Here is a 21757-nt window from a genome sequence, read left to right on the forward strand (position 1 = left end):
GGTTGGGGACACACTCCGTCAAGATGATCCGGGGGACACAGAAGGCCCTGGGGCCCATGGCCGCCTGCGGGGAGAAGAAAGATGAGGGAGAGTGTGATTCCTGTAAACCCAAGGACCCGAGCCAGGATGGGGGTTTGACATGGGGAGCCCAGCCCCTTCCTTTCATAGAGGGGGTAACTGAGTCAGGGGAGGGCCCTGAAGGTTTTACCCACCAAGTTAGAGGCAAAGCAGGTACCAGGGGTCTCTCACCGCACCCTGTAGTTTCCCACTTTCTGGTCAAGATACATTAAACTCAGTGACAGGTCGCAGGGGGACTCCCTGAGTCTGCCCATCTGTGCAACGGTTCTGAGGCTGCGCCCCCAAGAACCCAGGGAACGCACATGGGCACGTGCGGAGAGGGTGCCTGCCACGCTGTAAGTGCTTGGGGAAACTATTCATTGAACCGAACTGATTCATTCTCCACCAGCAGGCGCAGGTGGAGCCCAGACGCTGGCCTCTGAGGGAAGGCTGTCCCCACTTCTACTTCTGAGCTCTCTGCAAGGGCCTCGCAGCCACGAGAGGGGAGGAGAGGCCCATCCCTCTGCTGCTCACAGCATCTGCTTCCACGTGAGCACGGTCAACTCTGACCTCAGTGGGGCCACAGAGAGAGACCCCCAATCGCCCCCTCCAACTTAAGCAAATCCTGGCCTAATTCTGAGCCTCAGTCTTATGGTGGGCTCGGCCTCAGGTGTCTTCATCTTTAAGCCTTACAAAATGGCTCCGACTGTCATTTCCCCACTTTACAACACACCCTGGGTGTGAGGTCACGTGCTCACTCAGGGTCCTTTACACAGCTAGTTAGGAGCAGAGCCAGGATTTGAATCCAGGCAATCTGACTCCAAATCCTGTGCTTTCCCTCCTCCCCCCAAAAGAAGCCATGGGGAGATTTTTCGGGGGGACAGCCGGGATCCCAAGCCCTCCTCCCAAGGCAACCCACCAGCCCTGCCACCTGCTTACCTGGAGGTGGGGGGTGCAGACTGGGAAGGCAGAGAGGGCACCCCATGCCTGCCCGGCTTCACCGCCTGACAGCGCCTCAGGATACAGAGGGTGAGCGAGGCCCAAGAGGCCAGCAGAGGGGCTCTGCCACTGGGCCCCTTCAGGATTGGCTTCCAGAGCCAGAAAGGGGCAGAGGCTAGGAGCAGTGGGACAAGTGCTGAGGGCACAGACGGCCTGGAGGGCACCCCTTCCACACTGCTCATCCCCCAGCAATGCCTTGGGTAGCTCTGCCCATCGCTGCCCAGCAGGCAGCACTGCCCACCTGTCTGGTGTCTGTCTGCCCCCCGGTCAGGGAGACAAAGCACCACCAGGCCTCCAGCAGGTGAGAAGTAACTGGCAGCCAGCATGGAGCCCACGTGGGCCCAGAGAACCGATGAGGCAAGGTGCATGAAGGTGCACTAGAGGCTGCCCAGCCCAGAGGAGAGGCCCTCTGTCCTGACCTGCCTGGTCAGAGGGAGATTCCCAGACCAGACCCGCCCAGCTGCCCTCCCTGAGCACAGTGCCCTGGTGGCGCAGACAGTGGGTCCAGCCCCAAATTCCCAAGAAAGAGCAAGGAGGAGATAAACGCAGCAGGAGAGCAGCAAGGCTGACGTAAGAAGGAAGCCTTCCCGACGCTGAGATGTGGAGCCAGCAGCCAAGGGAGGGGATGAGTTTCCTCCATTCCAAGCTTCCTGACCAGAGGGGGCAGGATGGGCCTCAGGGTGGAGGAGGCTGTAAATGAGCCTCGCCCTTGTCCCCAGTGCGAGGTCTCGACTCCAATGGGAGAAAGAGAGCCCCCAGCTGGCACAGGCAGCAGAGCAGGGGGCGGGGTGGGCACTAGGCAAGGGCTCAGGACAAAGGCAGGTTGTGAGTTGGGCCTTAAGTCATCTAGCAAGCAAGATCCAAATCCAATCTTGAACCAAGACAAACCCAGGCTTTGGTCAGACCTAGACTTCGGCAGCAGATCGGAACCAAAGACCCAGGCCACCACAGGCCACTGAAGCCTGGAGGGCCATGCAGGCCCCAGACAACGGGCTGCTGGCTTCTCCTCTCCCAGAGGGGCTTAGAGTGGGGGAGGGGTGAGTTCACATGGGTGAGGAGGTGGCTGTGGGGGACCTGGGGATGTGACTAGTGTTTTAGCAGGTTAGCGTGACAGGTGCGGAGAGGAAGCTGTGGAGGCACAGGCAGAGAGAGAGCCGTGAAAGTGGGGGGGCAGCCCGTTACCTTCCATGTGGGGCCCAGGGCTGAGCCCCCAGGGGGCCCCGTGTCCTGGGGGGACAGCAAGGTGGGGATCGGCTGGCGGCGGGGCGTGGGGGGGAGGGAAGACACTGAGCTTCTCTCAAATACCTGGGGAGCACAAGGTGGGGGAAAGTTTGGAGAATGGGGCACAGGAAGGAAAACAGGTCAGGCTCAGGCCTCCAAGGGGAGGAATGGGCTGGGCTGGCACTGGGACTCCAGTCTCGCTCCTTGGTCCCTCACCATGGCCACTGGCCACTCTGCCCTCCAGTTTGTCTCCTGCTGTAGAGACCCTGGGAGTCAAGGGTCTCCAGTCACAGGCAGAGGAGGGCTGAGATCACCCGAGTCTGGGTGACTTTAAGCATTTGGGGGGCTCAAAGCATTGGGAATGAGGGCGTTAAAACACCATTCCCATAACAGACAAACCTGCAAAGAGGGACTTTAGATGCCCCCCCCCCCCATTTAACAGTGGAGAAGAAATGGAGGGAAGGAGGAGGGGTCCTGAACAGGCCAGCACTCAGCGGGGAGCAGGAGTCCATCCCGTCCTAATCCAACCGCCGTGCCCAGGATCAGCGCGGCCGGGAGAGGGAGCGGGCCTGGCTGGTGACTTGCTTGGACCCAGGTGCTCGGGCCCCTGACCTACCTCCAGCTCTGCGATGATGCGGTCCTCGTCGTCCTCATCCTTGATGGCCGAGGCCATGATGGGTGGCGTGGAGGCCGGGCGGGCCACCTCCGACACGGTCCGACGCAGCTTCACCTGTGGCTTCTGCACCTCCAGCTCCTCGGACTCAGCCTTCTGCAAGGCCCCGGCCCCAGTCAGGACCAGGCCCTCCCCAGGCGCTCTCTCCAGCACCAACTCCTGGCACCAACCCTGTCAGCTGCAGACCACCCCCACTTGCCCCTGCTCCTCCTCTGCCACTTCTGCTGCCCTGCCAGGATGGGCCCCTTCCCAGGATGAAGCCCAAGCCAGGGGTAGAGTCGCCATTGCCAGCCCCCCTCTTCCACTTCCGAGGAGAGAGGGCATGCCCCGAGGGTATCCAGATGTCATGTCAAGCATCCCCCAACTTCCCCCTCTCGTCTCCTGTCCAGTGGCGTTAGTACCTTGATGAAGGCTGAGTCCTTCTTGCTGGTGACTACCACCTCTCCAGTGCGCGTGGTGGTCAGGCCGTGGGAGGAGGGGAAGCTCCGGCGAGGAGGGGGTGGCGGGGGCGACTTAGAAGGCTTCTCCGTGCGGTATCGGGGCACTGTCAGCTCATCTGTGGGCAGCCCAGGGACTGGGGATCAGGGGACCCGTAACCCTGGAGCTCGTTGGCCACATCTGACTCCAAGGAAATAACCTTGCTTCTTCTTCCAGGGAGAGGAAAGGACCCTGCACCCCGCTCTTAACTTCCCAGGCTCTGGTCCCAAACTCAGCTACTCCTCTTATAGCACTCACCCCCTGTGAGTGTGGGCCCTGGACCCGCAGCTTTGGCTGTACTAGGGAGTGAGTTGGAAATGCAGAAGCTCAGTTCCGCTGGGGGGTGGAGGGCTCTACATCAGAATCCACATTTTAACGGACCCCAGGGTGATCTCACAAGCACACTCAAGCTCGAGAAGCATGGCTCTAGGCTCTAACCTGTCTCTTCCCCACAGGCCCCTCAGCCCCTGCCCTGGCACAGATCGTCCATGGTTACTACTGCTAGTGCGGACTCCGCCCACCAAGCTCTCCCTTCCCCCAATTCTTCTGGGGGAGCAGGAGATGTTTCCAAGGCAACCTGCAGAAAGGTCACTGGAAGCTGACCCTTCTCTGCCTTTGATCCCCCAGTGGCCCCAATTACCCCAAACAAGGTCCAAGCTCCCTGGCCCAGCTACCGCCAAGCCTGCCAATCTTTCAGCCTCAGCTCTCTGGCTGCAGCCCGGCTAGGGCCAGCCTGGCAATTGCAAACACACGCCTCCAAGCATTTGCAAATGGCATGCCTCTCCTTGGAATGCCCTCTCTCACCAGCCAGGGAAACACCTACTCCAGAGATGGTTCCCACCTCTGGGGAGCCCATCCCTCCCTCCCAGGGTCTCCTGGGAGCTCACCCCCCCCAACACCCCCCCCGAACACCACCCCCTGATACCCCCCCTCGCCCCCCCCACTGCATCTAGCACCTGCATTCTATTTCTTTGTAACACACCAGATAGGGCCTGGGCCAGATTACTGAACTACTCTGAGCCTAGTGACCTTATCTATAAATGGGAATGATTACTGTATCCACCTCCTGGGGTTGTTGAGAAGTTATAAGGATTAATACATAGAAAGCATCTGGAATTCTTGTCACATGTTAACTACTTGGTAAACATAAAGATTAGTATTATCCCCCCACTACATTTTAAGCTCCTTGAAAGTAAGCAGTGTCTTATTTCCCTATTTTTTTGTTTCTCTATTGCTAGCACCACACAGTAGGTGCTTAACAGACATGGAATGAATGAATGAATGAATGAATGACTGCCATTTCTGGTTTGGATTTCTGTCTCCCCTACAAGCGTACAGACTCGGGGAGAACAGGAACCAAGCCTGTATGGACAGGGGCAGTGCTGTACCCCGTCTCAGTGCCGCCTGGCTCCAGGCTCGCCTCGGTCAGGCTGTGCAGACAGTGGTGCTGTTCTGCCTGGACACACTCCTTGACCCTGCGGCATCCCCTGGGCAGCAATCAGCAGCGGGAAAAGCCCTGGACAGGGCAGCTCTTCCCCATCCAGTCTCCCTCTCGCGGATGGGTGCTGGGTTGCTGACCCTGGCACCTGACCACAAAGATTCTTACTCCAATGTGCCTCCCCCATCAACCCGGGAGCTCCTGGGGATGGGGTTCCCCTTCTCTAGGCTCTACCCCACCCCCCTAGCTGCCCCCTACCTGAGCCTCTCCTCCCGCTGGGCTCTGTTCGGGGAGCTGCCTTCTGCCCGTGGGGAAGCTTGGGGGGCTTGTGATCAGGGGTGGGGGCCACACCGGGGTGGGCCTTGCTTGCACAGTCCAGGTCAGGGATGGCCTTCAGCAGCTCTGCCTGTGTCTCCTCCAGCAGCCGATTGATGTCCTTGGCGCTATACTGGGTCAGGGCTGCCCGCTTCTCCTCCCAGTCTCGCTCAGCGGCCTTGAGAGGAATGGGGAGAATCAGGACTGAAGCATCTGGCCTGCTCTTGGGGCTTTGGGGCCTTGATCCCTTCCCCTCACCGCACATGCAAAGCAATGTAATAGGAAGCCTCACTTTGGGTACCCACTCCCACCGGGACCCTTGGACACCTTCTTGAGTATCCCATGCTTTCCCCAGGAGCCTGGAAAGCCACTGTCAGTACACACTATTCTCTTGATATGTTTAGACCTGCTTTGGGGACATTCTATTCTGTTTCATTGAACATAGTCTATTCTTATGCTACCATCACACTGCTTTGATTATTACAGCTTTATATATGCTTTTCTTTCTAGCAGGACTAATATACCCTTGATATACTTCTCAGACTTCCATGAGAGAAATGATGCTCCTCCCCCAGAAAAAAAGTGGCTCTTCCCACCCTCGGAAGGTGGTAAAATGTGTGAGCCTAGCTCATGCCTCCCTCCTGGGTCAGTACCTCAACAGACACAGCCTTGTCCACATTTCTCTTGCCAGGAGCATCCAGGCCTTTGGTAGGGTTGCCCCCCTTGGGAAGAGGAGGGGCCCCCTCGGCTGACCCACTCAGCTCATGGAGGTTCATCGGAGGGCTGGGGGGTGGGATCTCGAAGTCCAAGGTCTTGTTGAAGTCAGTCTCAGCTGTCACCTTCTTGGGGGATTGACTCAGAAGGTTGTTGGGGGGTGGCCACACGCCCTCATCCACTTGCCTGGGGTTTGGAGAGTTAGGAGCATCTGTGAGGATGGCAGGGGGTGGCCCGATGGAGAGAAGTCTAGCCTGGGGAGGAGTGGCTGACCCAGCATAAGGAACAGCCGAGCCTCTGATATGCGAGGGGTCACAGGTCAGAACTAGGCGCAGGCCCAGGCTGCACATTGGACATTTGCGGGAGTGAGGATAAGGGGTAAGGTGGAGCTACAGATCTGAGCCCAGTGAATGACCCATAAGAAATCAGAGATCAGAAATAAGAGATCAGGGGCAGAGTGACCTTCGGATCTGGGCCAGTGTGTCCGTGACCCCACGGCAGCGCTTGAGTAGCCCATCCAGGCGCTGGGGCTCCTCCTTTAGAAACTTCACGGCCTCCACCTCCACACGTAGCACAACCCGCATCTTGCTCTGCAGGCCTGGGAAGTGAGCTGAGGGGACAGGAAAGAGGGTGCTAGGGAGGGAGCAGCTCTGGGAACCAGGAGAAGGGGCAGCAGGCAGGGCAGGGCCTGGGAGAGGGGTGGGCATCTCACTCCAGACCACTGGCCATGCTCACCAGCCTCCAGGCTCACCTTTGAGATCAGTCAAGGTCTCCCCGAGCTGCTTCAGCACCAGCGCCTTCTCCTCCAGCTCAGGCCCGGGCACCAGCCGGTGGTTGTGGGACACGTCCCTCTGGATCTTCTCCACAGACTTCTCCAGGTCACTGCAGCCACAGAGAGACCCTCTCAGCCCCTCTGGCCCCAGCCCAGCCCCCTGAAATTGGGCAGTTGGAAAGAAATTAGACCACCAGTCAGATCAAAATTAAAAGTCATCCACCAGGCCACATGCCCAAGTGAAACCAGAAATGCCAACCTCAGAGGTGAAACTTCAGAGGTGCTCCCTACCAGGTGCCCTTGGGCACTCCTCTTTGAAGTTCTGATCTTTAGCAACATCAGTCCAAATCTCCCTCCCTATAACTTGCATCCTCTGATTCTCACTCTGCCAAGGAAGCAGCAGAGAACCTGGCAGCCCTTCTGAGAAGCAGAGGCAGCTGCACAGGCCCCTAGGGGGTCCTTTCTCTTGCTGGGTGGCACTGCCATGTCCACCTATCTTCTCTCAACTGATCGAGACACTCAGCCTCTTTCCTTGAGGACAGAACTGCTTTCAATTGTCACCTGCTTTATACCCAGCTTGTGCCATTTAAACCCGTATTTCTAAAATGTAAATCAGTCCCAGTCACCACCCCAGTGTTGAACTGTAAATGGGTCCCACATTCTGACACTAACACGCAAACTCTTCAATCAGCAGGGACATGAGGGCAGCATCTGAAAACTTGGCTCTAGCATCAGTCAGATCCATGTCCCAATCCCAGTTCTACCCATCCGGGTGGCAAGAGCTTGGGTAAGATCACCTACTTTCCCGGCTGTCACTTCCTCAGCTATAAAACAGGGGTGGTAAGAGCTCCTCCCCCAGAGGCCACTATGAGCATGAAATGAGCTAATGCTGCTGGGAAAGCAGGTGGCAGAGGTCAGCAGCCTCGGGTCAATCTTATTTTCCGCCAGCTGCATCCCTATTCCTCTTATGGTTGCTTCTGTTGAGAACTGTCCAGAATGATGATCTGAGGTCCGTGAACATGCAATCCTCTCTGAGTCTTTATAACATCGTTTCTCCTGCCTGGAACACTCCATACTCTTACACACATGCACATACACACATGCAGGAGTAATTTTCATTCGTCCTCAGTCTTAATGGGAACTTCCCTCCTCCCACTCTCCCTACATGTGGTGTTGGGGTGAACTTCCTGCCCTCCCGAGCCCTGGAGTTGCTGTTGGCTGGGCTGTGCAGCCTCCTGGACCACCAGGTCTAGGCAGGAACCATATCTTCTGGATTCATGTCTGTTTCAAGCACCTGGCACAGTGCCTGGAGCAGAGATACCTGGTAAATAATTGTGGGATAAATGAGTAAGTGAAAGAAGGAACTGCTGCCCAGGTAGGTCATCTCGATCCTTTACTTGAGCCGCTGACATTGCTAACCTGCGGGTGGGGCTTTACACACATCTAACAGATGTCAAATCCCATCTGTTAGATTTCAGTTCAACAATCCAGGTGGGAACAACTTTTAAAGCTCAATTCTACCATAGAAGAGATTCACTCCTCCTCAGTGCTCTGTGTCATCAGCCAATCTTAGCAGCATGCCTAAATCTAGCTGGTGAGCAGACAGACCACAGTGGAGCTGAGGACAAAATCCTGTGACTCAGCCCTACCCATTAAAGAGCTACCTTGTGTTAAGTACTCAGTGTATGCCAGTGCCACGTTCAACCCTTCACTTTCCTTACCTTATTTAATCCTCATAACAAATCCTGTGAGTGGGAACCATTATACCTCCAGTTCACACACAGACAAACAGATCAGACACTAGCCTACATTTCCCAGCTTTCTCTGCAGTTGGAAGTGGGCATTTCATTGAGGTAGAACCAATGGTGTATGAATGGAAGGGGTACCTGCTGCTTCTAGGTCTGACCCATAAAACCCTCCCATGGAAGCTCCTCCATGCTCTTTCCCCCTTCCTGCTGACTGAGAGGCAATGCCCCTCTGGGTGAATCAAGGAGGCACATACTGCAGATGGCAAATCTTCATCAGCCTGGGTCCCTGAAAGACTGCAAGGAGGGGAGCCACTCAGCTACCCAATGTCCATGAGCAAGAAAAACATGTCTGTTACTTTTGAACCATTATACAAGTTTTATGGCAACCATCCTAACTAATAAGCTGCCCCAACTAATACAGCAAGCTTCAACATTAAAAAAGAAAACAAAACAGTGGTTCAGGGAGATTAACTAACTTGCCCAAGGTCACACAACTATTTCGTGGCAAAGCAGGATCTATTCATGTCTGACTTCTATAGAACAGAACCCCGGATTCTATTGCACTCCACTCCCACACTGGACTAACACCATCCCACACTCACCCTCTGTCCTGCCCAGCCCTCACTCTGCCACATGGGAAAGAACAACTCTCTGCTGTGTGTGACACCTGACTGGCTCAGGGTAGGCCCGGTTTGTGCAATGCTCATTTCCAAACATGGCTCTAAGGGGGAAGACCCTCAATTAAATTAAAGGGTAAGCCATCAGGAGACAGCATGGCAACTCTCTGGTGGAAGGAACTAGGCTCCCCCTGGACTCAATCAGCACCTCAATTTTCTGGTCATCCAATCTGCTAAAGTTTGGGGACTAGCTATGTACATGAGTCCCACTCCAGCTCAAGTCTAAACACCAGGATCAGAAAGTGGTTGGGCTTGCCAGACCCAGATCTAGTCCTGGAGGGGTCAAGAAGGACAGGGTAGGACAGAACTAGTTATATAATTTGTGGGGCCCAATGTAAAATGACTATTGTCCCCAGTTCAAAAATTGTTAAGGATTTCAAGACAGGGATAGCAGAGCATTAAACAGAGCAAGGGGCCCTTCTGAGCAGGAGACCCTGTGTGACTGCAGGTCAATACCTATAAAACTGGACCTGGGTTAGGAGAGGAAGGCTCCAGAGGCCAAAAGGTCCCAATCAGGAGAGGCTGCCTGAATGGGCACTGTTTAGGCAGAGCTCGATAGACGGAGCCAAGCTGAATAGGCACAGGATGGGCCTTAACTTTCAGCAAGATGCCAGGGCAGAGCAAAACACAGCATGAGCAATAGTACAGTCTGCAGGCAGAGCAGGGGTAGGGATGGGCCTGCTTTTCCACCCAGTGCCTGGGGAGGCTATGAGAACCGGGCAGGGAGGACCTTGTGGCGGCCACATCAGAGCCACCACAGGGCTGTATGCACCTCAGCTCAGGCCCCACCTAAAAAAGGCATAAGCACCCTTCAAAGAGGATGGAGAATCCTGCCAGAAGCAACATTTCAGCCCCCAAGTTCTCTCAAGTAGCAGGCTGAGTAATGGGTTTTACAAGAGGGTAGAGTGTGGGTGTGTGGAGTCTCTGCGTTCCCGGAGAACTGAGGCCCCCAGGAAGCTGAGGACCAGACACTCAGATGAGAGGAGCATAAGTCCATCCTTTCATCTCTCCTGCCTCTGTGATTTTATATTTCCTTTCATTTCCTTTAATGTCTCAGTAAAGTTCCTTTTGAAAGCTCCAACCTGGCTCCTCTGTGCTGAGTGAAAAGGGGCAAGGAGAGGACAAGAAAGTTGGGGAAATGGAATTTCCTGGGTGAAGGGGGATGGCAGCTGCCAGTCTACTTGTACATCTGACAGGTGTCGTCACTAAGCTTTCCAACCTGGAGAGAGGGGGTGGCCTGGTTTCATCTCAGCCATGGCGCCATGGGAACTTCCGCCGTGAGCCGTGTGAAATGCACACGTAGCGCCGGGCTGCCTGGGCCCACAGCTGAGGAGCAAGGTTCCTTCCCAAGAGGCCCTTTGCAAGAGGTATAGCCAAACATGACTTGGCTGTATGTTGTGCACCTGCTGAAGCACTCACTCCGGCCTCCCTGGGCCCCTCTCTGGAAAGACCTGACTTGCAAACACCTTAATGCTGGTCACAGACGAGGAAGGTGAAATGCAGGGAAGGGCGAAACTGGCTCCTCGGTGCTGGAGCTAGACCTCAGGTGTCCTTGTGCCCTGTGCCACCAAGAGGAAGGCCTGAGGAAGGAGGGGGGGCCTCTGTCTCGGATGCCAGTGCTAACAAGGGACGGCTGCCGTGGGGTGGGGCTGCTCACTCAGTGGATGGACAGTGAAAGGCAGCGTCTCCCTTCAGTGGTGCCAGACAATCGAATCTTGGCCAGACAGCCGTTTGCTAAATTTGGATCAGAAGACTGTCTCCTGTTAACCCTTCCATGTCTGAGCACTTGAGGGCCAGGTGTTCCCTATTCCTCACTCTTTCTGAAGAAGCTGACGGCCCATTTAAGCTGCACTGTCCGGGAGGAGCATTTTCCTTGACTATGCCTGGCCTCAGAGGTCAGGGAACTGCAGTGGCAGCCACTGTGGCTGGTCAGCATGGCACTGACCAAGCTGGTAACACTTGTGAAGCTCCACCTAAACGTTCTACCCCGGGGCTGACTGGCACAGGCCACAGGCCAGAATGAAAGTGGGCAGAGGGCAGGGCAAAACCAGATGGCTGGCCCCAGAAGAGCAAGGCTACAGCCTTTCTAGGAGCCACTGCAGCCACCAGGAGATCAGGCTGTGGACCATCAGGTAGCAAGACCATAGCAAAAGTAGCATCAAAAAGAAAAAGAAACATCGGAATTGTGCCAGGTGGTCAGAGGTCTGTGAGTCACAGAGAACCCAGGCTGCAGAGGAGAAGGCTTCGGAACAGACCCACGTCCCCCGCGATTCAGAAGACAGGGAGCGGCGCCTCCCAGTGCAACCAGCTTGCGGGGCCCCGGGCACACCCCCAGCCCCCCTCCAGCGCCGGGCCCAGCCTCACTTGAGCTGCTGGGTGATGAGCTCCTCGTCGTTGAGGTAGCGCAGCCGCTCCTCCTCCACCAGGGTGCGCTGCCGCTGCAGCGGGTCCTCCTGGCGCCGCGCAGCCTCGGACACGCGCATGCTCAGCTCCGCCTCCGTGCCCTTCAGCAGCGCGCGCAGCGCCTCCTGGTTCTGGAGCTGCGGGACGCAGAGGGAGGAGGGATGGATGGACGGATGGACGGACAGGGTGGGAGGGAAGGGAGACACGCAGCAGGGCGAGGCTCGGGAGGCGGCGGGCAGAGGACGGCCCGACGCCGGGCGGGCCCCACGGAAGAGCAGACTGCCCGGCTGGGGCCGCGAGCAGCAGCGAAGGGGTGGGGTGGAGGGGCAGAAACCGACGGCTAAATCCCGGTGAAGAGCAGGGACAGGGGGAGAGTGGAGGGAGGGGGGCGAAGTTGGATCCTGAGGAAGGTGCGGCGACGTGGCTGTGGCGGGCACAGCAAAGGGATGGGATGGTGGGGGCCGAAGGACAAGGTTGTGTTCTGGGCAAACGGAATAGGACTATGGGGTGGGGAGGGGGGGCGGCAAGGGTGGCCTGTGCAGGGCCCTGTGCGGCGTCCCTGTGCGGTTGCTTGGCTGTGGCTCTGAAGAAAGACTGAGTTGGATAGAGTTTCCGTGGCTTGGGCTGGAAGACTTAACGCTTGAGCCCCGTTCTAAGGTCGAGCTGGGGCGATGGTGAGGGTGGGCGAGATCTTACTCGTTGCCCAGATGGCGCTCTGCCCCCTCTCCAGCCTGTCTTTGCTCATTATTCTCACCTGACGGGCCTGGGCCCTCTCGAGGAGCGGGCACAGCGATGCCAGGCTCCTGACTGGTGGGACCATCTGCCAGGTGGGACAGGGTATAGAAGACCGGGCGCGCTCAGGAAGGGGGAGCAGAGGGAATCTGGGGGAAGGGCTTCGGCCCAAGGAAGTGGAAGGGGAACGGAATGCGGGCCCGTGAGGGACTGGGGCCGCCCTGAGAAATACTCACTGGGGCAGGATTCAGTGGGGTGTGCAGGGGCTACAGGAGAGCAGTGAAGATTCAGGACAAGGGAAGGATGTCTCAGGAAAAGGGACAGTGGCAAGAGGTAGGGACTCGGTGAGAGCAGAAATTGAGCGATGGGGCGGGAACTCCAGGAAGAGTTGGGGGTGGGGTGTAACCCAGCGAGCAGCGCGGGACTCTGAAGGGGGACTGGGGTTGGGTCTGACTTCTGGCTAGGTTTAGCAGGGGAGGGTTGGGGCAATGCCTGAAGGGCGGGGCTGAGCCCCGGAGGGGCGGTACCTGGAGCTTTCGCAATTGCTGAAGCTGGTTGCGCAGGTCACTGGTGCTGTTCTGTAAGCCACGCAGGTACAGCTGCATCTGCAAACGGCTGATGGCAGTGGGCTGCCCCGCAGGGGTGCTACCGGCAGAGGGAGGGGGAGGGCCGGACACTGGGGTGGCCCCACTGCTCCGGCCGCCTGACCCGCAGGCTGCAGAGAGGAACCACGAAGATGGGGGAAAGGGAACAAATCGTGAGTTTGGGAGGAGCCCTGGCAAGATTCTCCCCACTCCCGACCCCATCATAGCCAGAAAGGCACGAGGCTGACTCCCTGCCCCAACTGGTGGTCAGCCTTTCTGTAGGGAGCAAAGTCCCAGGGCAAAGACATCTTGGGCTAAGATGACTCTTCATTTATCCATCGAAGCCCTGTGGTGGTAGCTATTGCTTCATCCTCTCTTAGGGATTGGGAATCTGAGGCTCAGAGAGAGCAAGGACTTGTGGAGGAGGGGTGAAGGGTCACTCACGTGCTGAGGGGGTGGCTGCTCCATTGGAGCCTTCAATCTTCTCACTGTGGCACAGGGAAAAGATGGCCCCAGACAGTCAAAGCTGGGCAAGACCGTACCCTAATCCCCCCTAGCACCAGACCTGTGTGCTGATCACAGGATGGTGCCAGAGAGAAGGAACTCACCCACAGTCACGCCACAAAACTCTGGCAGAGCGGAGCCCAGGACGCTTACTGACTGTCCACTTCCCCTTCCTTTTGCTCCAACCACAGACCCTAGCAATGGTGTTGGGAGAAGAGCCTCACCTGGGGGTCTCCGGCTCCGAGCCTCGAAGTAGGGCACTCTGCACCAGGCCTGTGAGGCTGGCGATTTGCTTCTCCATGGCCTCCATGCGCTCCCTAGGGAGGATAGTGGCACTGAACAGCCCCTTCACTGGACATGGGCTTTCCCCTGCCCACCCCATTCCTAAAATTAATAGAGGAAATACCATTCCCTCCCCTATCTCTAGCACAGACTATTCCAAGGGTCCAATGCCCAACCCCCTAATATCAGGATAAAGCTCTTCTCCATCTGGCAGTCACACTAGCCACTTCTCACCACTGGCTCCCTAATAGGCCCTGCCTCGGCCTCTCTGTGCATCTGCAGGTTTCCCCTGCCTGCCATGCCTTCCTCTCCACTTCCTCTCTGAACCCATCCCAGAGCCCCCAGCAGCCTGAGTCCCTCCTCCCACACCACCTGCACACCCCCCCCCAAAGAAAGGGTGAGTAGTTTTTAATGTGTTTCCCCCACTAGACAGGGGAGTAACTTGGTTTGCCCAGTTTGGCATCAATAGTGTCCAGTACAGTGCCTGACTGTACAGGCACAAGAGAAACAGAATTGCTTCTTATTGCTCAGCAGAACTGCCTGAGGGCACAGGAGGACAAGTCCATGCCCTGGGTGCCTCCTCTGGCCCTGAACCCTTAGGAGGGAGCTGCATGATGGGCAAGAGCTCCTAGCTGGGGGTGGGGAAGGGCTCCCTGGTGGTGTAGGGGTTAATTCTCAGCACTATCACCGAGAGAATGCAAAGGCCTGACTGAGTTTGATCAGACCTCTTCTGTCTCGCCCTCTGTTCTCGGCTCGGAGACTACCTAACAGAGTGTGTACCTCTCTCCCCATCCCTATTTCTCACCAGCACCCCTGCTAGTGGACTTCAGCTGACCCTGTGCTGGACAGCTCTCGTGGATGCAAATTCCCTGGGTAGGAAAGGCACTAAACAGAGTGGGTACAGCCTCAATTTTAGTTGGGGAAACTGAGGCTCAGGGAACCGTTGCAAACCCAGATCTCCAGAATCCTTGCCTGAGACCCTCTGGTCCACCCCTGAGATCTTGCAGAGCGAAGCAAAATGGCCTCTCTCCAATGTCTTCCTTCCACATCCAAGATACTCTCTGGCTTCCCCTCAAGACGACTCAGGGTCTCTACAAAGGACTCTGGGGTCTGAGCCCAGGACAAAATTCTACCACGGTCTTCCCTGTGCCACGTTTCCTCATCCTACCCCACAGCCTGAGGCCTGGCAAGCTTTGCTTACCTGGTCTCTGTGTCCTTGGCCGGCACAGGTGGCCCGAACCCAACCAGAGGGCGCTCCCCAGGCCCAGGGAAGAGCTCGGGAGGCGGGGCTCCTGCGGTCGAGGAGCCCCCGGTGCTGCGGGTCTTGCCTCCGGGACTCTCGGCAAAGACTGAGGAGGAGCCCGAGTCTTTGCGGAAGGACTGGCGCACGGGCGAGCCGCGGCTGGGCGGCCCCGAGTAGGGGCTGTGCGGCGGCGGGGGTCCTCCGGGGGCGCCGCCACGTCAGCCAACTTCTGCGGCGAGGAGGGCGGCAGGCGGAAGCCGTAGCCGTCGCCGTAGAGCGGGCCGCCGCCCGCCGCCTTGTACAGGGAGTCCTCCAGGTCGGACTGCAGCGCGGCGGCCGAGTACGTGCTGAGCGAGCGCACCGAGCCGCGCTTGTACAGGCCCCCGGCGCCCGGGTAGGCGAACGGGTCGCCGGCGGCCGCGGCCAGGCTCAGGCGGCCCTCGTGGAGCAGTCCATAGGGGTCGGCATAGAGGCCCTCGCCCTTCACCAGCACCATGCCGCCCGCCTTGCCCGCCAGGTCCTCGTCTGGCTTCACGTCGCGCCGCTCCAGGATGGCGCTGGGGCTGGGGCTGACGCCCTGGGAGGCGGGGGCGCCTCCCAGCCGCTCTGCCGCGTGGTGCACAGGGCTGCCAGCATAGGAAGGAGGGCGCCCTCCAGCATAGGAAAGGCGCGAGCGCGACGGCGAGCCCGACGGGAGCCCTGACGGGAGTCCCGACGGCAGACCCGACGGCAGACCCGACGGCAGCCCCGACGGTAGCCCTGGCGGCGGCGAGCTGGATGCCAGGTGAGGCGCTGGCGACAGGTTGTTGAGGCGCCGTGTGGGCGACGACTCCCGTGATGCATATACCATCTCTCTCTGTGTAAAAGACAGTTCCCGAACCCCACAGGGCTTGTCACCAAGGGGACGCCTTGCCCTTGCCTGAGGAGCTAGCATCTCCCCCTCGACTCTTGGGAAGTTCCTTCTGTGGTCTGCCTCTTTCCCTCCTGCTGCATCTTGGGCCCCGTTCCCATCTGGGCTCCCAACATGGATGAAAACATGGCAGATGGAAAGTACCAGAAGGGCAACCCACAGATCACCTTATGGTGAGGGGTGGGGACGCAAAAGGGTATTTCCTGGAAGAGGCCTCCTAGAATATCTAGAGTCCCGTTAGAGAGATCCTTAGCTGACAGAAGCGGACCGTGGCAGATGAGAGGAGAGAAGACAGGACCCCACAACTAATGAAGGACACCCTCTGCTTCAGCCCCTACCTTCCTTGTCCAAAGCTGGCTCTGGCTCCTGATGACAAGTGACCAGGCAGCTCTTGGACCCCATCTTCCCACCCCCCTCCACAAAGTCATGGGCATCCCCAGCCATACCCGGAGGTCCCCGTTGGTGAGGTGTGAGCCAGGGAAAGCAGCGTAGAGTGGCTCCTTCCTATAGATCTTGATAATACTGCGGTCCTGGATGTCCCTGGGAGGGAGGGGGATGGGAGAGGGTCACTATCCCCCCTCCCCGCAACTCAGCCAGGAGGAGAGGTAGCAGCTACTCCAGGCAGAGGGAAGGGGGTGAAAAGAGGCTGCTGGTGACCTAACCCCTTCTTAACTCCACCTCAGTGGATCGCATCTGGGACCCTCAGGTTAACTGCCACAGCCACACTCAGGCTAACAACACACACACCCAGCAGCCGTCACCCGGCCCACTTCTCGGTCTCACTGTCGCTTTCAGGTAAGCTCAAGCCAAAGCGAAGCAGCCAGGGTGGACAATCTCCAGGGGAGGGTGGGGGGGTGGAGCGAGGGGGCGCTACGGCTCAGGCGGCCAGGGGGAGGGCTGGGTTGGGTCTGGAGCAGGTGGGAAATTGTGGGTGGAGTCGAGTCCCCTCTGGGAAGGAGTCTGGGGGAGCCCACCCGATCCCCCCCGGGGCCACGCCCACCGGACGTCCTCCAGCTCGTAGAAGACGTTGCGAGCCTCGTCTTTGATGAGGATGGCGGTGTTGGGCGACTTAAGCATGCCCATGGTGAGCTTCTGCGGGAACATGTGCGCGATGAGTGCGTGCAGCGTGTCGAGGCTGCTGACCTCGTGCGTGATGTGCACGCGCCGCGTCTCCTCCCCGAACTGCAGGAACAGCACCCCTGCAAAGGACACGCCACCCTCGCCGTCAGTGGCACCCCCGCCGCGCCGCCGGCCCGGGGAGCGAGCGCGGCCCGCGGGAGCCGCGCTGGTCCCGCAGAGGCAGGGTCGGAGGCTGGACGCCGCCCCCGAGTGCAGGTGCACCCAGGCGCTCATGCCGCCCCTCCCCGCGCTAGCCAGCCCGGGCAGGGGCGCGGCTGGAGGAGGAAATGGAATGGGGGGCAGGACCAGGTGAGGCAGAAACTGAGGGAGCCCAGAAGGAGAGTTGCTGGGGGGGGGGAAGAAAGGCGAGAAGGGCAGAAGGAAAAAGGGGGTGCTGCTGAAGGGGGTGAGAGAGGGCTGAGGAGGAGAGGACTTTGGAGGGAGAGGGATAGAGCAGCGGAAGCTGAGGAAGCGGTGAGGGGAGAAAGGTGGAGGGGAGCTGGGCAGAGAAGCTGAGAAGCGGAGGAGCTGGCAGGGTGGAGGGGTAGGTGGGGAAGGAGCCAGAGGACTGGCCGAGAGGCAGTGAAGGCGATGAAAAGGGTTCCACGACCCAAGAGCAGAGGGAGGAGCCAGCGCCCAGGGGGGAGGGCAGATGGGGCGGGCAGTACCTGGCGAGCGCAGCTTGGTCTGGCTTGCTGACCGGGAGAGGGGCAGGCTCTGCCGGAAGCGGTTCATCCTACTGAAGCCCAGGGGCAGCTCAGCCTCAGACATGGTCTCCAGCGACTCAGCCGAAGCGTAGGACAGCTTGGCTGCCTGGTCTGCCAGCCCGGGCTGGGCTCCCTGAGTGTGGCGTGAGCTGCGGGTCTGCAGGGCAGGGTGGGGCCGGAGGAACCAAGCGTGAGCCCCTTGGCTCTGCCCGCTGCCCCCATCCAGGCCGGGGAGCCCCCTGAGCCAGCGGCACACCCAGACAGGATGGGCTCCTGGATTCCAGACTCGCTGTGTGGCTTCAGGAGAGTCCCCCAACCTCTTGGGGCCTTGGCCTCCCTGGGACACCCAGCGGGCAAGGAATGGGCAAAGGACTCAGGCATCCTGGGAAGCCAGATGAGAAGCCATCTGAGCAGAAGCCACGGGCACGCCTGATATTTTAAGCTCCCACAGAACAACAACACAAATTTGTCACCGAGGTGAGCAGCAGAATCATTGAGCAAATTGGGGCATTAGTTCCAGACATTAATTAAGCGGCGGGTTTGTGAGCGCGAGTTGATTCTTCCTGGAGTTGGGGGAGGACGGAGGAGCAGGCAGGGAAGCAGGGTCCACGGGAGAAAGAAACAGAGCTGGGGCGCCCAGGATCCGGCTCTGGAGGAATGGGCCCTCACAGGGCTGGGCTCGGCGTCCTTGACTTGGGGTGAGTGGGAGCACCATCCCAAACCCCTCCAAAGTCAGCCGGACCCCATTTCTGACTACCTGCTTAGCACATGCAATGCACATGCTAGGCCCCCCGTGAGCCACATGAGCACACGGCACACGTGCCAGGCTCAGCCTTCCTGCAGGGCATGTCGCCTCCCGGCTGACCTGCCTGGGCAGCCCCCTGAAAGGCCCCCACCGGTACCCAAGGCAGCCCCCTGCTCTGAAGCCACAGCTTCAGAGGGTCTGTCTAGCTGGGGAGCTGAGGTGGGGGTGGGGGAGGGGGACGCAGAGTGACCTTTCCCTGCCCCAGGGACAGCTGGCCTGCTGCTTCTTGTAGGGCAGGGGGAGGGGCCGCCATTTTTCAATTGCACTTTAAGAGCCTCTTTTGGCTGCAGGCGGAGGCTGTCGCTCAGGGCCACAGCTCCTGCCCTCCTGCCCCAGGCCCTCCCCTCAAACAAATGAGTACAGACACTCATTTACTTAAGGGGAAAAGATAATAAATCAGATCTATAGAATTCCATGTCACATACATTACAGACATATATGTATCCTATGTACAGACATATTATCAAGAAATCATGTTGCTTAACTGTATTTTTCTTTTAAAAATGGCCTATTTTAACAAATTACTCAAACCATGAACGTTGGTTAGCTCATGGAGGAGACAGCTCTCTACGTTATACATTTCTCTGCTGGGTCACTTTTGCACAACCAAAATATATTGTTTTTATAGTAATAAAAAAACTGTGTAAGTATCTCTAAAAAGGAATCACTTATTCTCCCCCCTCAGCTCCCTCCTTCCTCAATTCCTGATTAGCCCCTAATTAATCTCTATCTTCGTATTAACTCAATTGAATCTTCCAACTGGATTAGCACTCTCAGAGAGAGAAAGCGTCTTCCTCCGGCGCGCAGCGTGCCCAGCTGTCTCCAAGGTGGCTTGGGGGTTTGAGGACACAGAAGGTCAGATGTGGGGCCTTCAGGGGACATCCAGTCTCAAGCAGGGGGTGGGCGTGCATATGGGGAGGAGGGAGGCAGCATCGGAGTGAGCCCACTTGGGGGATGCTCGTGGCCAGATTTTGGACCCTGTGACTCAGCTGTAAGGTGCCAGCTTGTGCCCCTCTCTGTCACCCCAGCCTCAAGGCTGTGTGGGGTACCAGGTCTGACCCTGTTGGTCAGGGGTTGCCAAGCAACTGGAAGTCGGTGGTTGTCAGGCTGGTATGGACGAGGGACTACAGAATGAGGCAGAATGAGGCAGTTGGCTGGGATGAAGAGCAGGGGACCGCCGCAGGGTCTGGGGGGCACAAGTGAGGTACCAGTAAAAAGATGGGGTGGGGGCAAGGATCCTCGGGACCCCTAAGAAGAGAAGACAGGACCCTGCCCAGGGAACCCTGGGAGAAGAGATGCCCACATTCCCTGCCCTGCAGTTCCTGCCTCCGTCCTGCCCCTTGCTCAGGGCACCTTCCCATGTCACAACCTTTGGAGAAAACCCTCTTGGAAGAGAGAAGCCTTGCTGGCATTTCTCTCCCTGGACGGAGACAACGAGACAGAGGAAAGTGAGACATTCGGAAGGACTTTCAGACTAACAAGGGAGATGACAAGAGAACAAAAACAGTAGTTCAAGCAGAGCTCCCAAAGATAGGAGAGGGGCTGCGTGCATGGGGGGCAGTGAGCACCTGTCGCTGCAGGTGTTCCGGGAGGCACTGATGGCTCCCGTCTAAGATCAGGCAGCGGGGAACCTTGAGGGGTGGGGCAGACTAGGGTCTGAGCTTCTCAAAGGCTGTCTATAGACTGCAACAGAATCATTTGGGATCTTTAAAAACACTTTCCAGGGCCTCCCCGGTGGCGCAGTGGTTGAGCGCTGGGTTGCGAAGCTGCCCGCGGCCTCTGCGGCGCCGGTTCGATCCCCGGCTGCTCCCGGCCACCGGAGGAGGGTCCCACATGGCGCGCAGACCTCTCCTGCCGCCCGCTGCTCCCCTCAGCAGTGTACTTCGGTCCTTCTGCCTGCTCTGCACCCCGCTCTGGCTCTGGTGAATTCTCCCACCCTCCCGCGCTTCTGACTGTACCCAGTGCATGTATACAAACAAACAAATAAATGTAAAACATGCCTCTATAAAAACAAAAAAAAAAAAAAAAAAACACTTTCCAGGACCCCATATTCACTGAACCAGCATCTCTGGAGGATGGGGCCTGGGGTTCAAGAGTTTTGACAAATTCCCAAAGTGACTGTGACCTCCAGGTTCGGGAATCCAGTCAGCATCTAATAGTTACTGAGCTGCTGTGTGGGGCTTGCTCTGAGCCACTGAGTTTAAGACACTCAGTATCTCATTTTTTCTATCTTTACAATAACTCCAGATGAAGACATTGCTGTTCCATTTTACAGACGAAAAACAGAGGCCCAAGGGAGAGTTAAGGAATCTTCCCCCAGGGCACCAAGCAACTTAGTAGCCGACTGGAATTCCCCACCAGGCAGCCAGGCTCTGGGGCCTACTACTGAACCCCCACACCTCCAAAAAGGCTGCGCTGCCTGGCACCATGATTCCCTGAACCATGCCTCTCTGATTCAAGGATTTTTCTCTGAGAGAAAGCAGGCAGACGCTTGGAGCAAAAGGACACGCACAGAGTCCGGGGGTTGTTCCCCCACCCCGTCATGATGTCTAGGACTGGAGGGGCCGAGACTCAGGATGCTGGCAGCAGGCTCACTTGTTCTATCTTGGGCCTAGGTGCCAAGGGAAGACGGGAGAGGTGCCTGAGGTTGCCTCCGGGGGTCAGCAGGATGTCCTGGTGGAGGACAACCCTCCAAAGGGCTGGAGGATTCTGAGCCGAGCCCTTTTACTTGGGCAACAGGTTTGGGAGTGCAGGGCTGTGAGTCTTCGGCCTGGCGCTGACCAGAGTGGAGAATGAGAAAGGGATGAGGAACACTCATAACCACAGGGCCTCCCTGAATGGTGAACTCTGAGTTCAGAGAACAGGGCCCCCAATAAGATCATGGGGTTCAAGTCTGCACTCAGAGCCAGCAGCCTCTCCGGGCTGGGGGAAGTATCAGTCATTCCTCTCATCTCCAAATGCCCCTTGCAGCCTGGGAAAACCTGGGGACTGAGAATCCCCAGCCCGGAGCCCCAGCGGGGGTGGCCCAAACACACACACCGGATCCACAAGCCCCTGGCAGATGAACCCAGACACTGTCAAAGCAGCAGCCGCAGCCCGAGGCCCCCGCCCGCACCAGACGCACACCCCTGTGCCAAGCATGTGCAGGGAGGGCAGGGCGGGGGGAGCACATGCAGTCGCCACGGAAGCAGAAGCACCACTCACTGACCTTGAAACTCCAGTAGTTTGGCTGCTGATGGAAATAAGAGAAGAGAGATGGTTACGCCAGGGCTGCAAGGGGAGAGCAGAGGTAGGGGCAGGTTCCAGACCCTTGGAACTCAGCACTCAGTCCAGGGATGTGGGCCCTCCACCCTCCCAGGAGCAGGAGGAAGAAGGAG

At 57.9% G+C, this 21757-nt stretch overlaps 1 protein-coding gene across 1 annotated transcript in view; it reads right to left on the reverse strand.

The window, feature by feature from the left end:
- SRCIN1 (SRC kinase signaling inhibitor 1) overlaps positions 1-21757 on the reverse strand; it is a 64867-nt gene that overhangs the window by 8341 nt on the left and 34769 nt on the right. Inside the window, 16 exon segments of the mRNA XM_054688706.1 lie at positions 2894-3046; positions 3352-3506; positions 5124-5358; positions 5834-6080; positions 6357-6504; positions 6646-6776; positions 11456-11631; positions 12754-12941; positions 13255-13298; positions 13539-13631; positions 14798-15041; positions 15044-15695; positions 16196-16289; positions 16750-16948; positions 17537-17732; positions 21589-21609. Of these exon segments, the coding sequence (XP_054544681.1) occupies positions 2894-3046; positions 3352-3506; positions 5124-5358; positions 5834-6080; positions 6357-6504; positions 6646-6776; positions 11456-11631; positions 12754-12941; positions 13255-13298; positions 13539-13631; positions 14798-15041; positions 15044-15695; positions 16196-16289; positions 16750-16948; positions 17537-17732; positions 21589-21609 (2976 nt within the window).

Source organism: Talpa occidentalis, unplaced genomic scaffold (genome assembly GCF_014898055.3).
Source record: "Talpa occidentalis isolate TD23 unplaced genomic scaffold, MPIMG_talOcc4v2.1 talOcc4.7, whole genome shotgun sequence".
NCBI classification, from domain to species: domain Eukaryota; kingdom Metazoa; phylum Chordata; class Mammalia; order Eulipotyphla; family Talpidae; genus Talpa; species Talpa occidentalis.